The 20,844-nt window shown below is 39.5% G+C and overlaps 1 protein-coding gene across 1 annotated transcript in view; it reads right to left on the reverse strand.

The window, feature by feature from the left end:
- Positions 1 to 20,844, reverse strand: part of MOCOS (molybdenum cofactor sulfurase) — a 206,364-nt gene that overhangs the window by 102,964 nt on the left and 82,556 nt on the right. Inside the window, exon 4 of the mRNA XM_064703449.1 lies at positions 18,871 to 19,509. Within this exon, the coding sequence (XP_064559519.1) occupies positions 18,871 to 19,509 (639 nt within the window). The remainder of the gene's footprint in view (positions 1 to 18,870; positions 19,510 to 20,844) is intronic.

Here is a 20,844-nt window from a genome sequence, read left to right on the forward strand (position 1 = left end):
AAGATACCAAATAAATGCATTATAAACAACAATAGCACACACACTCTGCTGTATGTAGCCTTTTTTATCAACAAAACTGTACCATTTGAGAGGCCCGTGAGCAGATAACATGGTCTTGCTAATATAATTTGAGCACTTTAAGTCAGACACAGCAGCAGCGGAGGACCACAGAGCATTTCTTGACATAAAATGAAAAAGTAAACAATCCTCTTTTTTCTACTTGCTTCTCCACTTTTTCTTTTCAGAAATGAATCCTTCCAAAGCAAGACAGCGCAGGTGCAGCTCTTGTGAACAGCAGGTATGTACATACTTGCTCTTAGCAAACAAAGCAAGCTGGCATATCTTAGCTGTTCTACCTCCTCAGGTGTCTTGGTACATACTAATTAGCCTAAGGCTAATATTTATGCTAAATAAGGGCATAATGCTAATTAAGTCTCTGCACTGTTCCCTCTCAGAGACAATGGGTCCTCACTCCGTGTTCTGGAAAACTGTGCTTCTCTGGAAAAGCATCCGCTGTATTTAGTCAATCCAGCAGCCATAAATCTCTTTTATTGCACAAGTACAAATCAACTATGCTTGCCCAGGTAAAAATAATTTATATTTAAGGAAGTAGCATTTTCAGGAGTGAAAAGTCTTTCTAACTCAATGAAGAGTAAACTCCACACACATAACAAAATTCTCATCTAGGAGGCTGCTTTGAAGTTGAATCACCTAAATTGTATTATTTTCCGGTGATAAAACTCTTCTTTCAAAGGACATACATTGTAAATGACAGAAAAATCCATGTTTACTTCCAACGCAGTCAGCTAAAATCTCATTCTTCAATAATGAACACATTATGGCAAGAGGAGGTTAGAGATAAACTAAATTGAATATACTGTAATTATATATAATTGTAATTGTAATGGTAATTATTTTTCTTAATTTGCGTCTTTATCAAATGGCTGAGGAAATATTTATAATGTAATTGTTATGCACACTGGCAGAATCATAATTCACACTGTAAATACAGAGCATTCTCTGAAGATTTCTTAAGAGTGAAGTATAATCAGGGGATTGCAAAACAAAACCAGAAAAAACAATGGAGTGAAAACAGAATAATGAGCCAACAGTTCCTTAGAATAATCTTACAAGGAAGATCATAAAAATGTAATTTATAAAAAAACCCCTGCAAAACAGTCACACTTAGTCTGAATGTTGACATTTTCTACCCATGCAGGGTTTCTGCAAACAGGATTATTACTGATGCATCTCATATATGCCAAGAAGGTCTTATTCTCCTAGGATGCTGCTATAAGGCAATGCTGAAAGCGAGAAGACAAACTTTGAACTTCTCAGTCATAAAGAAATCCTCATTTTAAATGGTAATCAAATTGACAGGATCAAAAGGATTCAGTGTTTTATCACTCCATTGACTATATTTTTCCCGCAATCAGGAAAGTAATTGAAATAAAAATATTAAGACAGAATGCTGGAAATAGTACAAGGTAACACTGTCTTTTCAGATCTGCTGAGAGACTGCAAGAAGACCCATGAGGGACCTCAGCTTCCAAATCTAATTGGGGCCGTAGATATATACATCATTAAACAAATAAAGAAAACACGATTGACACCATGCCTCACTGATTTTTAGTTGCCTGAGGTTGCAGAACCAAGTTCATCTTTGAATGAAAAATGGTGTCTAAAAATTGAAGTACATGGAAATTAAAAACCCAAAAATCATAGATCTAAATACTACTGCTATTTTTTTTCTTCCTTTTAGGATTAGGGTTTATTCTGCAGTATCTTATAAAGGAGATTATCTTTCTTTTACTGTGTAATTTAGTTTAAGTCATGCAAAGAGTGTTTTAAAGGAAGTTTTTCCGTTTTTTCTTCTGCAAACTGAAACAGATGCCAAAGATATTTTCCCCTATGGAAATCTGAAAAATGGTACTGTCATTGCTTTACTTTTTCCTGCAGATCAGTAATGCATATAGCGATTATATCACTATGGGTTGTCAAATCACTGAGGTATATAAAGCCATAAAGTCTCTGTTGCAATTGATAACTATATGTTCCAGTAAAAAGGTAGTTCTACTGTTCTTTCTTTTAAATTTAAGAACCAGATTTCATCCTCTCCAATAAGACTGTTCTCTAAAAATCAAACCATGTTAGAATTCTTGTTTTGACTTAGAGAGAAATGGATAAGGAGCAGAGGATAAGCATCTGGATGTCTGCGATGTCTGTGTACTTTCAGTAGAGCACCAGCAAACACTGCCTGATTTAATGGTGTCTAAAGCTTGTAATGCAAGTTTTATAGAAAGAGGTAAACAGATTTCCCAGCTGTAGTGGCTAGTCCCATAAATAAGGTTACTTCAACTCATGAGTCTTGCCTGACTTGCATTTTAGACACTGTGACTGCAACAACTCTCATGACCTTGGAGCCTCGGGGGCAAGAATTTGGCTGAACACTTCTAATTACAGCACTGTGCACTACCTGAACCACAGGAGCCAGCTTAAAACTTGCTCCCCCTTGTGAAAAGGAAAGAGATGTGTTCAATGTTTGGGTTTTCCCTTTTCCCTAAACGAAAACATTGTATTAGAGGATTTTTCATGCATTTAGCTTTTGAATAGACATGGAACAGACACAAGAAAAATCCTGCATTAATGTTTAAGTTATCTTGTATTAATGCTTTAAAAAAATAGCAATGTATGCCTGGAAAGTTAGCAGTTTGAAATGATGTGGTTAAGCAGCTGTTATTACAGATACAGTTAAGACTCACATTATTTATTCTCAGGGCAGCACCACCCAGATTTTCTGGATCACAAAGAGCCCTAAAAACATCAAGCATCAACCACTACCAGTTTACAGAGTTGATATGGTGATGTTTTCTTTAACATCAAGTTCTTCTGACATTTTCAAACCTTTATTCTGTAGCTATAATGAGCAGGTACCTCAGCATAGCCCAGAGAAAAGGTGAGAAGAGACTTGGCTTCTGTTTTTACCTTCTGTACAGTTAAGCCTACAGACATGCTGACAGCAAGGCAGAGCAAATCAGCAAGATAAAAAATAGTTAGGAAGAGACTATTGTAGCTATTGCTCATCCTCTGATGGTGCACTGATCAGCCTTGTTTGCCCGGTCACTGCCTCAGACACAGTTTGGCCAGACAGAATTCAAAGGCAAAGGATGTCAGACAAGGCTCACGCACAGAACCGTGTGGAATTGAGAAATTAACCCGCCACGAGACAGAGGGTCCCACTTCTCTGTTACTCTGAGTGTTGGCTACAGTCTTGGCTCTCTAGTAGTCTTGGAAGAGGAATGAGTTCTGAATGTAAGATGGAGGAAGAAATACTTGTCATGCAAGTATTTCTTGCATGCAAGCATGCTGAGTCCATCCCTATGGCTGAGACGTTCTTTGGCAAGTAGTTCCATGAAAAAGCTAATGGCATGCTCTCCTTGTTTGTATGTATACCATTTTCCTTTCCATACATGTCATTTGCACCCGGAAAAGGAATTGTTAGTGCAATTTGCAGACATAAATATAGTGAATATTCTTCCTCCACCCCCTTCAGGACACCCACACAAAAGGAAAGTTCACAGGCTTGTCAAGTGCTTTCACATCTTTTGTTAGGCCACTATGGATTAAAAAATGTCTCTGAATGAACCTCATGTGATATTTAATGATGATTGGGCTTTCCTTGATAAATTCTTTGTGTACCTGAGGAAAAAAATAATTCAGAAATGTTAAATTAATGGATTATTAATTGTTAGCTTGGGAAAGCAGCAGAGATAAGTTTACCTAAATAAGATGTTCAGCTGAGAATTCTTATGATTGTATAAATTCCTAACACTCCTGAAGCCACTTAAACAGCTGAAGGTAGATCTCCTTGGTTGTTATTACTGCTTCATTAACTACAAAATGGCTTCAAGATTCACATTCCCACCTTTGGACCATAATTTAAATAAACCACTCTAGGATATGAAATCTTTATCTTTGACTCACAGTTCTGATTGCCAAGCATTTGTGTTCATCAGACTAGAAGGGAGATTAAATGAGAACTTATTCCATCCACCCTGCATGAAAGAAGTATATGTAAATTTACATTTTCTTGCACAGGGAAAACTGAAATAGATCTATATTTGCTATACTTCAACCTTAGTTATACTCTAAGTTTGATTTGTCAAATAATCTGAGTTTCTAAAAATTCCATATAGTTCATCTTAGAGGTGCACATCCACTAAGGTGTGCATAGTATCACTTGTAGGATTTAGTGACAATATTGACAGCGTGAAGGTATTAGAGAAATTTTTAAGGAACACAAAATTAATATATCTACAGTCCTATGTACAGTTCAAATGAATGAAGCCAACAGTTCCTTAGACCTGCCAGCAGGTGGATTTATACTGTGGACATTAATCTTAATTTCTTTACAGAAAAATCTTTCTTAATCATAATTTGTTTACAGAAAATATTTAGGATGTCTGCTACAAACTGGCACACAAACAATTTTGAAGACTATTCTCCTTTAGCAAGAGAAGAATAGTACAATTTGATTAACATTTTTTATGGAAGCTGAACACATTTATATGTCCACACATGACTGAAGGTAAAATTTTGGCTGAAGGTAAAATTTTATAGCAGTTTCATCCATAATGTTTATCTGTGCTCTGCTGTGGACTTACATAAGCAGCACAAGATAAAGAATACAAACAAGAAAATGACAAAGGAACTCAACCTTCTTGAAAATGAAATCATGTTATTAAGCTAAAACAGGCTTCATTATATCTTATTGTTTAAAACATTTTGCAAGCCATGTCCCTTACCAAGTTTTGCTTAGCAACACCACAGCATCTAGCCTCCACTAAAATTTAAAATTGCACCTTGCACTTCTGTGTGTAAAACTCATTATAAATCCCACCAGCTGGTATCAGAGAACAAGAAGAGTTACAGCTGCATGAACTTTTTACATGTAGAATGTACACTCATATGCAGTCACAGTTTGGAGTTCCCATGGTTATTTGTCTACTGGTGAGTCAACTATAGTTTTGGGTTATGTATGCCCTTAGAGATATATATATACTCATATACATAAAATGACAAATTCTTCAGAAAAATCAGGCGCATGGTCCTGCTTATTTTTGTCCTAATTTAAACATCACATTAAATGCCAGGACTGCAATTCCTATAAAGAGTTAGAGAGGTGATATTTCTGTTCATCAACAATTCTGCAGTAATCTGCCTAGGGAAATCATCTAGAAATGTCTAGATAGAGAATTGCTGAGATCCATGTACTTTTAAAAAATCTATTTACTTGATTGAAATTGACTAAATTTGGCATAAGAAATGTAACCAGAGGTCTCTTGTTGAATTGGGTCAACAGGTCTGCACACAGCAGTTCTGTCACTCCTCCCAGACAGCTTATGCTATTCACACTTACTGTGTCATGTTTTTGAATGCCAGCAAAGGCTCTTCCTGGGCTTTTAGCACAAGAGGGCACAACCTTTCTGGGGCTACATGTACTGTCCTAGCAAAGAGCCATACTATAGCATCTGATCTGTAAAACCTTATTTTGAAAGATTTTTGCCACACAGAGAGGGGATTTGAGTTATACCAGAAAAATGTTACAAATGTTTATCATTAAAATGATTAGAGATAACTTGGTGTCTACATACAGGTATTTGGCAGTGAAGGATGGGTTGTGCAGGGCTCTGTTTTAGGCCCTGTTCCCTTCAATATCTTCATAAGTTACTTGGATGAAGGACTGGAAGGGATACTAAGCAAGTTGAGAGATGACACAAAATTGGAAGGAGCTGTTGACTCCCATGAAGGCAGGAAGGCCCTGAAGAGAGATCTCAGCAACTCAGAGGACTGGGCAATCACCAACTGTATGAAGTTTAAAAATCCAGGAAAGTGCTAGATTCTACACTGGACATGGGACAACTGTGGATGTACAGACAGACTGGGGAAGGAGATGCTGGGAAGCAGTGCCATGGAAAGGCACCTGGGGGTTCTGATCAATGGCAAATTGACCATGAGTCAGCAGTGCCCTGGCAGCTGAGGGCCAAGTATGTCCTGGAGGGCATCAGGCACAGCATCACCAGCCAGGCAAGGGAGGGGATTGTCCTGCTCTGCTCTGCACTGGGACAGCCTCACACTGAATTCTGCGTGCAGTTTTGGGCAAAAAATATTAAAAAGATATTAAGCTTTTGAGACCACCCAAAAGAGTGCAACGAAGATGGTGAAGGGCCTTGAGAGGAAGCCGAATGAGGAGCGGCTGAGGTCATTTGGTTTGAGGTCACTTGAGGGAGACTGAGGAGAGACCTCATCATGGTTACAAATTCCTCATCAGGGGAAGACGAGGGGCAGACACTGATCTCTTCTCTGCGGTGACCAGTGACAGAACCTGAGGCAATGGCCTGAAGTTGTGTCTGGGAAGGTTTAGGTTGGATATTACTAAAAAGTTCTCCACCCAGAGGGTGGCTGGGCACTGGAACAGTCTCCCCAGGGAAGTGGTCACAGCACCAAGGCTGAGAGAGTTCAAAAAGCATTTGAACAATTCTCTCAAGAATACGTCACAGGGCCAGGAGACGGACTTGATCATTCTTGTGAGTCTCTTTCAACTCAGCATATTCTGTGATTCTTGATTTCTTGTATGTATACACATGCTTTACTTAACTGGATAAAAGCTCATGCAAGGTTTATAATTTATCTTTCTCAAGACAAAGTCAAAAAATCTAGGGCTAACAATGGCTATTTATTTTGAAACTGTCCTTCTAAACTAACTTGCTATGATAAAACACAGAAAAATGTATATACAGAAAACCCAAGACCTAAATATGATATGACATGAACAGCACCCTTTTTTAATACAGATGGAAACTTCAAAGCACTTGCCTTCATTCATATACTGACAGCAGAAAACTCAAAAAGTACACTTTATTTTCTAGGAAGAGTTAACTGGGTTCCTGTTACTTGGCATCAATTTATTGATTTTCTTAAGAGGACAGACTTTGCCAGATCTCTCAGTGACAAAATCATCACACCATTTTTCCCACTTAAACTGGACATATATTGGTGTAGCTAACTTAAGATCAATCAAGACACTTCTAATATAAAGCCAAAATGAGTGATAAGAAGAGTTAGATTCATACTAACCTCTTTCTAGAAGTGAATGTTATGGAGAAAATCCATCCAATCTATATTGCTGAACTTAAAGACTGTTTGCATCGGCAACAATTAAAAAAAAAGAAAGAAAGGGCCACTTCAGAGTACAACTGAAAACATAATGGTAAAATGTCTGCCATAAAGTATGAAATAGGAGATACAATCCTTTCAGCATAAATACTTTCCCTGCTGTAACTCTAAAACTTTTTATCATTAAATTCTCTAAAAATAAAGCTGTTACAATCATTTGACACAGATATTAAGCCATAGCAGATGTTACTTGATAATATAAATGCATAGATATTAAAAAGTAGATTATTATAATGCTAGAGAATCCCTCTGAATTTTTTAATTGAACACGAACAGACACTAATGTGACAGCCAAGTGTTTAATCAAATCTGTGTATTTCCATTTTTGGAAACCGTTGCTTATATGTGAAAGTTAAGGAAGACTGTAAAACCCCTTTTTCTCAAGAGCATCAATATTTTCCTTTTTCTTCTCAATTAAATCTGTTTGAGAAGCCTGTAGATGTTTCGTTCGCGGGTTCCCAAGAGCACAACAGCCAGATGCACTCTTGCATATATTTGACTAGTAAGAAGATGAAAAAAAAGAACCTAGACCAAACCTGTGCTTGTACTTGTAATCTTCAAATATTAGGTTGAGTGGTGTCATCTAAACATGTAAACTACTCTTTTTTACCACTAGGAAGGTAGTGAACACTAAGCTTTTTTAGAAAAGTGGCTCCCTGTAGCTTAGCTATAAATAAAATATAAAACAATATGGGTATCAAATAAGAAGCCACATACTCTGAGTACTAAAATCAAGATAGTTCTGTAGATTTTTGGTATGAACAGACAAATATTTATGGCATTTCATCTTGCTCTCTTGCATTGTGATGCTGTTTAGACTAGAAAAACATATCCTTTTCTTAAATGATAAGACGCATCTACTGATACTGACAAGAATAAGTCAGATTATGAATACCATTCCAAAGAAAGATTTTAGAAGCATGATTATGAGGGGAAGAAAGTCACCAAACTAGAAAAAAAAATCAGTGAAGGTGAAGATCTCTTTCAAAAGGTCAAATCTGCAATTGCCACATGATATGCCACATGGAGATGTCTCAGTTTCCTTTGCTGGAGCCTTTACAGTGAGTTCATGGATCTCAAGGGATTCATGCACATCATGCTGAAACCCACTGAGTTTTAGTCCTTTCCTGCTGGGCAAGCAAGAAATGAGCAAATAAAAGTAAGCAAGAATGATTAACATAAATTCACTACATTACAATGTATTTGTACATTATAGTAGAGGAGATGTCATTCATGGTCAGGCATTTCTTGACATAACCTTAGCAGCAGTTTCTATTAGAGGAGCATACTTCTTCATTATGCAATGATTATTTCCATTAAGGACAAAATGTGAAAGGAAACTACCTTGTCCCATCCCATTTTGGAAAAACTAAATTTGGAAGGCATTCAGTCAGGGATTTTAAATGCCAGGCACTTTACCATGCCTTCCTCTGCCCACTGTCCACAAAAAAAAAATTAAGTAAATCCATACAAGTAGTATGGGGACAGGAATTTCTGTGAGACGGGAGAATATAAGTATTTCTTAAAAGTTTTGATTCCAAAAGGATCAATACAGAAATACACCAATGCAATTAGTATAAACTTATTTGGCTTAAAGTATAAGCTGACACCTCTGCTAAAGCTCAAGAAGTTTTTGAACCAGAGACTGACTGAAATAAATAAGCTTCAGTGCTTTTTTGAATTGGAGAACAGATTCCCCTCCCCACAATTTTCACTGCTGTGCATTACTCTTTTTAAAACCCAACACAGTACTATCTCCTAAGTCTAAGAGTTTTTTCAACTGAAAAATGACATAACTGTTGAAACCAAGAAGGTTCAAAATGAAGGGTTTGTGCAGCCAGACAACCTTCCTCCTGGTGTGCGTCTCTGGAGAAGCACCCCTGGTCTGTCACAGGGCTGCACTTGCAAAGGCACAGCTCACCATCTGACCTAGCAAATGGATCAGTGTGGGGCTCACAGTCTTGGTTACATGGCTCTACCTGGACACTGAGAGTGCCATGTGGCATTCAGCTCTCATCCACGAGTGGGAAATTAAACTACAACTTCACAAATGTGAGCATGCATGTGTGAATCTTGAATCCCTGTGTGGGCCTGCGTGTCCTATTCTGCAGCACAAAGTCCACCCCGCTGGCAGAAGGACTGGATGGCATGGCAGCTATGCATGGCAGGATCCTGCAGTTTGGACTCATTTACTCATCAAAACAGAAAGTCTAGGAAACCACAGATTACAATGGCTTCTTGGAAGCCCATGATGGCAGCATCCACGCAGAAGGCATGCCAGGAGCTTTGGCACATGCTGAAGGAAAAGGCCTTCATCCAAAGCTCATGACAGATTCCAACAGGCCCACACCGCTCATCTGTGGGTCAGAGATGCATGAGGAGACACAGACATTGAGCTGCATTTCTTGGATTTCCCCATCTGCTCCTAACATCCCAAGCCCTCCCCATTCTGCCTGAAAGAGCCCCTCATGTGGATGGGTCAGCTCCCAGGGCAGATTTGCCTCTCCCCATGCAGAGCTGCCACCCTCGCAGCAGCAACCTCACATCACCAAATCTGGGGCTTGGGGCTGGCACCCTTACAGACACATTGCTTCAACATTTCCTCCATTTTTTACATGCCCATTCTGCTTGTTCTTATTTCTATTAGCTTACACCTTTCTCCTGCCCACATTATCTCATGTTTTATAAAGTTGCAAAATTGAAAATACAAACAACTTGTCATAGTAATTTCCTGCCCTGACGGCCTTCTTCCTTAGGAAGGAAGATGGAAACATGCACACACACACATACACACACACACACACACACACACACACACACACACACACACACAAACCATCCTTCCTTCCCTGTTCTCCTCAAAAACTAAGAGAAAAAAACTAAGGCTTTCCTGGGATAGGAGGGAAGATGTGAGAAGGATTCCTTCCTGTTTGGGAGGTTCTGAAGAGGTCCAGGGACACGCTCTGTGCAGGAGCAGACCAGTGGGCAGGCACATGCTGCTGCCCAGACCTGGTGCTTTCTGCACATCTCAGGCTGCACCATGTAAAATGAGACCTAACTCACTCCAAAGAAGCCAAAAAAGTTTCAGCAGCCAATTCAGAACAATTTCAGCATCGCCTTGGAAAGTATTTAAGCGCACACACACAGATGCCAGAGGATTCAGGGCACATAAAAACTAGGTTAAAATAATGTTAAATATCTAAATTGACCCCCTGATAGCAGTTACAGCTCTTCCATATGTCTGCCTTAGCTCATGCTTTTGTCTCTGAGACTTCAGGAGTCAAATAAAGAGCATTATACTAATTATATACTATACCGTGGAGTATTTACAGCAATTCCTGTTACTAAGAACTGCCTGAGGTAAAGAGAGAGAGAAAAAGCTTTAATTCCTTCACTTTGAAGTAAATCAATCCCTTAAAATTAATTAAATACAACTTGTATATTGTAAATACTGTCTGAGTCAAAAAGCCAGTCTCACCCTTTTACATCCAGTATCGCGACATTTTAAGTACACAGTACAAATGCCAAAGAAAAAAATGTGATTTTTTGTGCCAAACAAGTTATCATTATAAATACTTATATATCAAACAGGCTAATTAATCACAAATGGAAAATCTACAAAGAATAATTAAAAATGTGCCATAAATTTATGAGCAGAAAACCAATTCTATAGAGTCACAATAGCTGGTGCTAGAAATTCACAAATCCTTTTAGAGAAGTATTAGGGAAAAGGTTTGATTCTAAATTGGAGCAGAAGAACTCCACAGGGTAAAACTATGTTATGACACCTTGTTAGCCACAATGACTTCAAAGATACATACTGGTTCAAGCAAAATTTTTACTGTATTTGATCAAAGGCAAAATCAAATTCTGATAGAGACCACAATGCTGTTCTTCCTTGCTATCATCCCAAAACACTTTATATTTTAAGAAAAATGCATTTTACAATGAGCACCACATTTTTCTTTTTAAAAAATGAATGTGCTGTATCTCTCTAGCAGTTTATAAGGTTTATTTCATAAATGAGTAATTTGGTTTCTATTCATACAGTGGGATGGAGTTTCCCAACAATACAGATTGGTGCTTGCTGTGATTTACATGTGCCCCTCTGTAGTAGGCATGTGGCTACACTGGGCCCATGATTTCTACTGGCTTTCAATGGCACTTGCAAAACAAAAGATGAAACATGGCTAGTTAGATCAGCCTACTTCCAAGTAAGAGAATGTATAGTACAGTTAAAAAATTCTTTGTATTTCTGGGTTTTATTGATTTCATTATGCTGAACATTTCTAAAAAGCATGCAAGATCCACAACTTCCCCTGCCTGAGGAAAACACCTCCTTCTGTATTTGTTTCCATACTGTAGATTGCACCCTGGTATTTGGACACTCCAGGAGCGTGCAAATGAACAGAGGTGGGGCTGGCTGTATAACAGAAGCCATGTCTGCCAACTCTATTGCCTCTTCAAAGTTTTACCTATATTATTGCTTCTGTTTGGGTGATTTTCCACTAACCCAAGTCAAAAAACATGTTTTCAAGTGACTGGTTGTGCTCTACAAGCATTTATCAGGTGCACTGCTTTCAGTTTATCCCAGATTCAGCATATTTAAAGTGGATCCCATGGTGAATCAAGATCAAAAGTGATCCCCTCAGGATAGCATTTGGGTCGTTGATGTAGAATTTTCAGTTTATTCTGACTATGCTGGGGAATGAAATAACTTCAGTATTGAAAAAAAAAATCACCCAGAGGATTAGACTGCAAAATGATACATGAATGCCTTCTTAATGGTGGGACTTGGAGTAAAAAAAAAATGAGCAAAACTTCCCTTTGCATCAAATACTGAAGAATTTGGCTGGCTGCAGTGATGGCTGGCAGAAAAACACAGCAAATGTCAGCTGCCACTTTGGATGTCCTGAGAGGTAACAAAACAGACTGCATGAAGCTTGCCAGCAGATACTTAACACTTCAGCAGAGAAGGGAAAGAGTAACTGGTTAGTTGAACCTTCTTACAGTTACCCTTTTATTTTTCCACAGCTCTTGTCTTGAAAAACAGTTATAGAAGTTGTCATAATTAATTTCTATCAGTTAAATGAAAGGACTTTGCCTTTCAGACACAGGGAGCAGCTGAGTGAGTGTGCTATGTAATTCTTCTCAATGACCTCTGACCTCTCATCTCTGCAGGACAGGGTGGCACTGGGAGCTGAGAGGAAGGAAAAGACTTGTCCACTGTCTTGATCTCTGTTTAGGCTTACAAGTCCCTGTCAGGAGCTGCAACATGTCTGCCAGGTGCAGAAGCCATTCTCATGGTGCAAACAACCCATTAGAAATTAGATGAAGATCCTGTCACTTCCGAAGTATCTAATCTGAAATCCATCACTGCTATTTGAAAGGGTGCTTGTTCAGAAAATTCTCCCATAAGTGGCCCTAGTTGGAAATCTCTACACATCACAAAAATGCAGAAGCCGCATAGCAAAATGCTTAAACAAAATGTGTTTCTGACAGGGTGCACTTAGTCCTCTTACCACATTAAAGTAATCATGGGCAGATGGCCAGAGTCCTCATGTGGGGAGCCAATGAGCATGTGCCAGACTACAAGGTGAGCTTGCACACAAAGACTTTGCTCTTCTCAGCACAGTCCAGGCCCTGGGTGATTTCTCAGCACTATGAAGAGCTTCGGTGGAATAAGCCAGCACCTGTCAGTATATTCTTTCTTTCTAGGCTGACAGAAATGATCATGCTAAAGAGATTGCTTCAGGCAGATCAGCTTTATTTGCCAAAGGATTCTTAATCTGCTGCATACCCACCAACCAGCCTCAGGATTTTGTCTTAGCTCCAGCTCTTGGGACCCTAGTTTTCATCCCCAGCTTTTTGCCTCTATTTTCCATTCCTTGCTTCCTTCCCTTCTCCTCAGCACACACAAACCCAGAATGCAACTGAGGACCCAAACCATGTCAGTATACACTACATAAGCATGCACAGAGTCGTCCCAGAGATCTCTAGCCACAGCACCAAGAATAAAGAAACATGCTGTGGCTAAGTGCAATGCCTAATAGACTACAAAAGTGTGGGTGCTGCTTTGGGATTGTTAAATTATTCAAACAGCAGAGGCGAGAGTCACTAAAACTTGTCAGGGACAAAGTCGTGTCATCTGGATTTCCAAAGTTTTCAAAATGAATTTGGAAATGAACAACACACAACACCTAATGCTCTAGATATTTCACACTGTTAGACTCAGATGCGGACACCCAATTTACAGATAACACAATAGATCCTTTTCCCTTAGTCATAAATTCCAGGATGATCAGATTCTGAATAGCACTCCCAGATACAAAAGAAAAATAGGGCAGATGATGAATATTTTATCGCTGAATTCTTGCTATCCATAATCATATTATTTTATTATCTCATGCTATGCAGAAAAAAAAAAAGGGAAATGAGGCTAGATTTGTGAATGATAATAGTAATTTGTCAAGCTGTTTGATACAAGGATGAAAATACAATAAACATGATTTTAAAAGTTGAGATAGGAAGATTGGCTACTGACATGAAATGGATAAACGTGGAAGTGATTTAAGGGTATTAAAGAAATGTAAAAGAGACTGTGGTACATTAATTTATATAGCAGGAAAAACAAAAAGTACAAGGAACACTAGCAAAAGCTGTATCTATTAAGAAAAATGGCAACCATTTTGACAGTCCTGGGATGGAAAGATGGATAAACCATATCCTCTTACATGTTTCCACTTATGTTTCACCTTGACTTCGAAAAAGCTATTTTCTTAGTACACCGCTCTTGGGTTATGTGTGAATGGGGAATACCTTCTGCTAGTGGCACTCAGACACATATATTCAAATCCCCTTTTCCAATGACATTTGCTAGAGTTCAAGTTTTCTTATGAATTACCACATGAAATGACATGTTTTATTTTATTCAAGCCAAGTACTAATCACAAATTGTAAAGAACATTTTTAAAAAAGAAGAAAATTAAAAATAAAACCCTTTTGGAACTGCAAAGACACCTCTGAAGAGACAATGCAGATGGAGCTTGGGAGAGGTGCACAAAGTCAATCACAGAAGCACACAGGCTGGAAAGGACCCTTGGGAATCTCAAATCCAACCTCCAGCATAAAGCATGTCCAGGTGGAGCAGGTTGCTCAGGGCTTTTGCCAGTTGGGTTTGGATGCCTACAAGGACAGAGGTTCCTTACTGCAATATGGCAGGAACCTAGAGCTGCTCTTCATGTGACAAATAATGACCCAAGTGTTTCAGCCACTAGCAAAGAAATGGAAATGTGGCCCACAGATAAGGTAATCATATTAACTCTGGCTACGGTGACCTGGCATTTCATTTGAAGTGTAATAGTTCTGTTCCTAACTGCTCTGCCTGTATTTCATTACTGGGAAAACACAACAAAGCAAATCCCATAGCAGCTAAGAGAAAAAAAAAAAAAAAAAAAAAAAAAAAAAAAAAAAGAAAAAGGTGATATAGCTTGAATCACATTGATTGAGAACAATGCAACACGTTGTTTTTACTCTTCAAGAAAGTTGTCCTCATTCCTGAGCTACATTTGAAAACATCAAGCTTCCCCAGGCAGAACTTTAAGTCTTCACAGTTATGGACTGCATCAGTAATGCCCTAAACATGAACTTTTAAATATTGGCTTTTCAAATAACAACCAAAGGATCAGATGATGTCAAGTATAAATATTGACCTATGAACAATGACTTAGACTGTCTGCATGACGCTTTGGTGTTTAATGGGAGCTAGTATCCAGCTGTCAGTTTTGATTATTTTAGTTTTAATCCCTCATACCAAAGATTACACATTGTGTACCCAGACATAGAAGCCAATTTCCTTTGTTTCTAACTCTGAAGTAGAAGATGGGTAAAGCAGACCCTTCTTCTGAACTCAGTAAAAAAAGCCCTTGAAACAGTGGGAGCCACAGATACATGAAAGATTTATAATTAGTCGACTTTTGAAAACTCTTGAAAAAGATACAGAAATAGAGTACCCCACCAGGTTCCCACACACATTTCCCTTCCTAATTAAAGAAAGTATAAAAGCACAACTGAGATCTAAAACACATTTCAGATGTTTTCATCTGCTATGCAGTCTCAGGAGTCATGTATCAATTACCTCTAGAAAAGCTGCTTGGAAACTAGAGCCTGCCCAGGTGAAATTAAAGGGAGTTTTATCCTTGGCTCGCAGATGATGCAGGAGCACCCTGGGATCCCATGATTTCTATGCCCTGTTATCCTGAATTTCAGTGAGAGTTGTGCTTCAAAGCCTTTTTGGTTTGAAAAGTCAGAAACAGAGGTCTGAATGGCAATGTTTCCCTGCTCTTTTTATTTCTATATTAAAAGATTAACTGGACATTCACTGTACCAACATCCAATTCAGAAATAATGCATGGTCTCAGCTAGCAAGAGCCAGGTGAATGCGGCCAGCCTCTGCATTTACCAGTCCAGAACCAGAGTCCCCCAGCAGCATTCATCAGAAGAGGTGCAATACATGAGGCATCATTTTGCACACAGTGGAAGGTCAGATATTCACATCATGGGAGATGCAGGGCATTGTGCTTCTGAATACACATCCATAAACAATTGAAAGGAAAGAAGGGCTTTTTTTACCACTTCCTCTTTTCACCTCTAGCCTTTCCCAAGGGCTATAATTTTATATGTATCTATTTATCAATATATATATATATATATATTTGTTAGAATACTGTGGGATAAAGCCCTGGCAGGAAGAGTGAGGCAAGAGAGATGGTTAAGATTCAAGGGTCATCTATTCCAAGCTTAGGAATGATGCATCTTAATAAAGAGGAAATCAGGCAAAAATGCCAGGAGACCTGCATGGATAACAAGGAACCTCTGAACAAACAAAAACACAGAAAGGAAGCCTGCAGGGGGTGGAAGCAAAAACAGGTAACCTGGAAGGAATACACAGGGGTTGTCTGAGCTGCTAGACATCAGGCTAGGAAAGGTAGAGCCCTGAGAGAATTAAATTTTGACAGGGACATCAAAGGAAACAAGAAAAACTGTACATTAGTAGTAAAAGGAAGAATGTGGGCTCTCTCCAGAAGGTTACCCAGGATATGTAGGAGAAAGCTTTTATTCAATGATATTTTTGCCGCTGTCTTGACTGGCAAGTGCTCCAGCCACACTGCCCAAGTTACAGAATGAAAAGGCAAGAACTGGAGAAATGAGGAAAACTGTAGGAAAATAACAGATTTGAGACCATCCAAGGAATCTGAAGATGACCAAGTTCATGGCATCTGATGAGATGCATCTGTGGGTCCTGAAGGAACTGGTGGATGAAGTGGCTAAGCCACTTTCCATTGTATTTGAGAAGTCATGGAGGCCAGGTGAAGTTCCCAGTGACTGGAACCCCCACTTTTAAAAAGGGAGGAAAGGAATACCTGGGAGCTACATGTTGGTTAGTCTCACCTTGGTGCCCAGCCAGAACATGGAGCAATCACACTGGAAATTATGCTAAGCTCAAGTTAAATAAGAAGGTGATTTCTGCCAGCCAACATGGTTTCACCAAGGGCAAACCATGTCCAACATATTTGGTGGCCTATTAGGATGGTGCTACAGCTTTGTTGGATAAGGGATGAGCAAGTGACATCATCTACCTGAACTTCTGGAAAGCACTTGACACTGTCTTGCACGACACTCTTGCTCCTAAACTGAACAGGCATGGGTTTGACAGATGAAGCCCCCGGTGGATGAGTGGATGGGTGATGACATGCAAAGAGTTGCCACCAATAGCTCGATGTCCAAGTGGAAATCAATGAAAAGAGGTATTCCTCAGGGGTTGATATGGGGACTGGCACTGTTCCCCATCTTTGTCAGTGATGTAGGCAGTGGAATTGAGTGCAGCCTCAGCAAGTCTGCCAATGACACCAAGCTATGTGGTGCAGCTGACACACTGGAGGGAAGGGATGCCAGAGGGCCCTTTGCAGGCTTGAGAGGTGGACCTCTGTGAATATTATAACTCTCAACAATGTCATATAAAAGGTCCTGCAGACGGTTCAGGGCAGTCCCAAACACAAATACAGGCTGGGTGGAGAATGAACTGATATCAGCCCTGGGGAGATGGACTTGGATGTGTTGATTGATGAGAAGTTCAACATGAACCAGCAATGAGTGTGCTGGCAGCCCAGAAAGCCAACCATGTCCTGGGATTCATCCAGAGCAGTGTGGCCAGCAGGTCGAGAAGGGGATACTGCGCCTCTGCTCTGCTCTCATGAGACCCCACCAGAATGCTGCATCCAGCTCTGAGGCACCCAACATAGGAAGGAAATGGATCTGTTTGAGTGAGTCCAGAAGAGGGTCATGAAAATGCTCAGAGGACTGGAGTACCTCTCTTACAAGGACAGGCTGAGAGAGCTGGGGCTGTTCAGCATGGAAAAGAGAAGGTTCAGGGAAGACCACACAGTAGTCTCCCTTACCTGAAGGAGGCCTACAAGAGAACTGGAGAGAGACTTTTTACAAGGGTGTATACTGACAGGACAAAGGGAAATTCAAATGGAAAGGGGGAAGGTTTAGATCAGATATGAGGAAGAATTTTTTTACTGTAAGAGTAGTGAGGCAGTGGAAAAGGTTGCCCAGAGAAGTTCCTCAATGCCTCATCCCTGCAAGTGTTCAAGGCCAGGATGGAGGGGCCTCTGAGTAATCTGGTCTAGTGGAAGGTGTCTGGGCCCACAACAGGGGGCATGGAACTAGACAATCTTTAAGGTCCTTTCCAACACAAACTGTTCTATGATCCTGTGATGAAATGCTGATCTCTAGCATTTCCTTTGTGCAGAGACAGGAAGAAAGACCCTTAACTGCAAGTTGTTGCTGACATGAAGGAGAGGGGCAGAGAGACCAAGCACCACTAAGAGTGGCCCTTCAGTGTGTTCAGGAACAGGTGAAGCTTACCTTACTTCAGCATGTTCAGGAACTTAAGGTGAAGCTTACCTTATTGCCCTGCATTTTCTTATGTGTGAATGTTTGACCTCCTTTAGGTGTTCTCTATTTTCTGTAGGAGAGCTTCAGAGCTATTTCAAACCTCAGCCAAGGAATAAGAGCACTGCAAGCATTCATTGTAGGTAATGTATTTTACAGAATTTGTTATTCTGATAAAGCTTGTCTTGAAGGTAAAGCACTGCACATTTCCAGTGAAATACATAGAACTAACTTTGCAATTTCACTGAGGGTAGTTACGCTGTGTGATCAACCTTGCTCTGGCTGCTTTGGGTGAGGAGTTTCAAAAACAATCAAGTTTCTACTGAGGTACCTTAAACACAAATTAAAAAATGCATGGATTGACCTTTATGTCACTGAAAGAAGCCTAAAATGTCACAGAATGAAGCCTTATATTTTTAGCAGTTTTGACAAACTAGATCAGAAAAGGAAGGTAGATATTTAAGATGACGTTCTTTAGCTAAGAAAAAAGAATAAGACAAACTGAGTCAGATGTGAGATACCTATGCAACTGCATAAAACGAACATGCATCATAGCCCAGTGCATATGCCAAGCCTGAGACATTTGTCTAATGCAAATGATACTGCAAATAATATCAGCAAAAAATCAAAAGCAAAAAATCAAAAGCAAAAAATTTGTTTTGTTAAACAAAGTCTTACCTTTCTGCTATGGATTTCCTGGGGAAATAAAAATCCTCTCCTGCAAGGTAGGCAGCTGCAGTTCCACCTCCGAAATAGGTTTTCCTCAAGAGGGGAGCAATCCTGTTGTTTACCAATAATGCTCCTAAACCAGTTGGGAATCCAAAGATTTTATAGAATGAGATGGGGACAAAGTCAGCTTGGTGAACTCCCAGGTCTAATGGAGAAGTGCTCACGTACGAGGCTGCATCTAGTAGAACAAACCACTTCCCTGGTATTTTGATGGGGCAGAGTCTTCCAGACTTTATGTCCTGTATCCATGAAAGGGGATATTTGGTACCAGAGAAATTGCTCTGAGCTGGGTAAGAGAATAGATGAGGTGTTGTGCAGTTTTGTTCTTCAGCTGGTAACCTGCTTTTTGCTACCAAAATGTCCTTTGGTTTTATTGGAACAGACAAGACATTCATTGAAGCAGTTATGCCCCTCATACCAACCACAGATGTGTGGCTGTCAGTTAGGTAACAAAATCGACTGCTGGGCTGCTTTGTGCCTTCAGGTATCCAAGGGAATGATTCTGCTATCAGTTTCAGTGCAGCTGTGCATCCAGATGTGAAAATGATGGTGTAATCCTCAGCAGTAGTGTGAAAGTGTTGCAATATTCTGAAAAATAAAAAGAAAAATATCTATTTATTTTCTGATTTTTTTCTTTTATTGCTGTGTGATATATTTTGGCATTCCTCACCATAAGTTCTACTCGGACTTCAGATATGAATAGAAGTAGACAAGTTTTGCCAAACAGTACAATAAACTTCAGCAAGGGTACCTGAATCATTCTGCCCACAAGAGACTCTTTTCAGTGCTGAAGTGAACGTGGTTGTGTTCTTAAGAAGCCAATTTGCCTGGCTCCAAATAGAATGGCCAGTCTGGTCCCTCAGTGGGATGAGAATCAAGCCTGCATATAATTAAAATTACACCGTCCTTCAGAGAGACCAGTTTTATTTGCAAACTATGAGGGTTTTCAGTTTACAAAATATTTAGAGCAAACAAAGTATGTTTCAGTTAAGATAATCTACTTAAGTAGTGGACATCCATATTAAGGGTCACAGTATTCAACAGGGAAACCTTAGCAAACAGCTTTGCTCCTTGCTTGTGTTATTAACAATAGAAACAGAAGGCAGCAAGAAGCAGCCACACATTTCCATGGGCCTTATGCACATAAAGCTGTAATCTCTGTACTCCACAAAGGTAGCGCAAAGCAGAAGAAATCTGATGTTTTCCAATGAGCCAGACTATGAAAAGCAAACTGGCCTCTGGAGGCATGTCTGGGCTACACATTCTTTGATGTCTTGACAGCACCTTGCTGGCCCTGAACCACCTTTTGTGAACATCATCTAACACAGATGTGGTACCCATGCTAGGCTGTGCATCTACTACAGCTTTGCAGTGTGCAAGATGAATCATTACAGAGATTTAGGAACAGCTCCAATTCAGTCACCTTTCTCACCTTTTTCACTTGATGGACTTCCTCTGAATTAACTTTATAAAACTCCTACTAAAATAAACAGAAAATGTAACAAACATCTGAGAGACATCCACTTTAGTGAATAAAGCAGAGCAAAGAAAATTGAACCAGAGCATACATGTTACTGCTCAGAAATGCTTTCCAAGCAGCTGGCATTTGATCTATTGAATTCCAAGAAAAAGACCAGCATTTAGAATCTATGAACTCTGGTTTCCAATGGGTATAATTAAAAGTTTGCATGTTTTATACAACAGAATATTCCCTTGCTAGAAGACGCAGAAAATGAAGATTGAACTGCATTTAAATATAAGTTGCACAAAAGACTTTGTGACAAATTTGAGTTAAAAATCCTGATAGGACAGTGATGAAATTCCTTAAAATTTTATTCATCCAGTCTGAAACACAAATGCTACAGGGAAAGGGTTTTAGAGCTGGGTGGTGGGTGCAGCACACAAATATTAAACACTGGAAAA

The sequence above is a fragment of the Zonotrichia leucophrys genome, chromosome 2 (genome assembly GCF_028769735.1).
Source record: "Zonotrichia leucophrys gambelii isolate GWCS_2022_RI chromosome 2, RI_Zleu_2.0, whole genome shotgun sequence".
In the NCBI taxonomy this organism is placed as follows: domain Eukaryota; kingdom Metazoa; phylum Chordata; class Aves; order Passeriformes; family Passerellidae; genus Zonotrichia; species Zonotrichia leucophrys.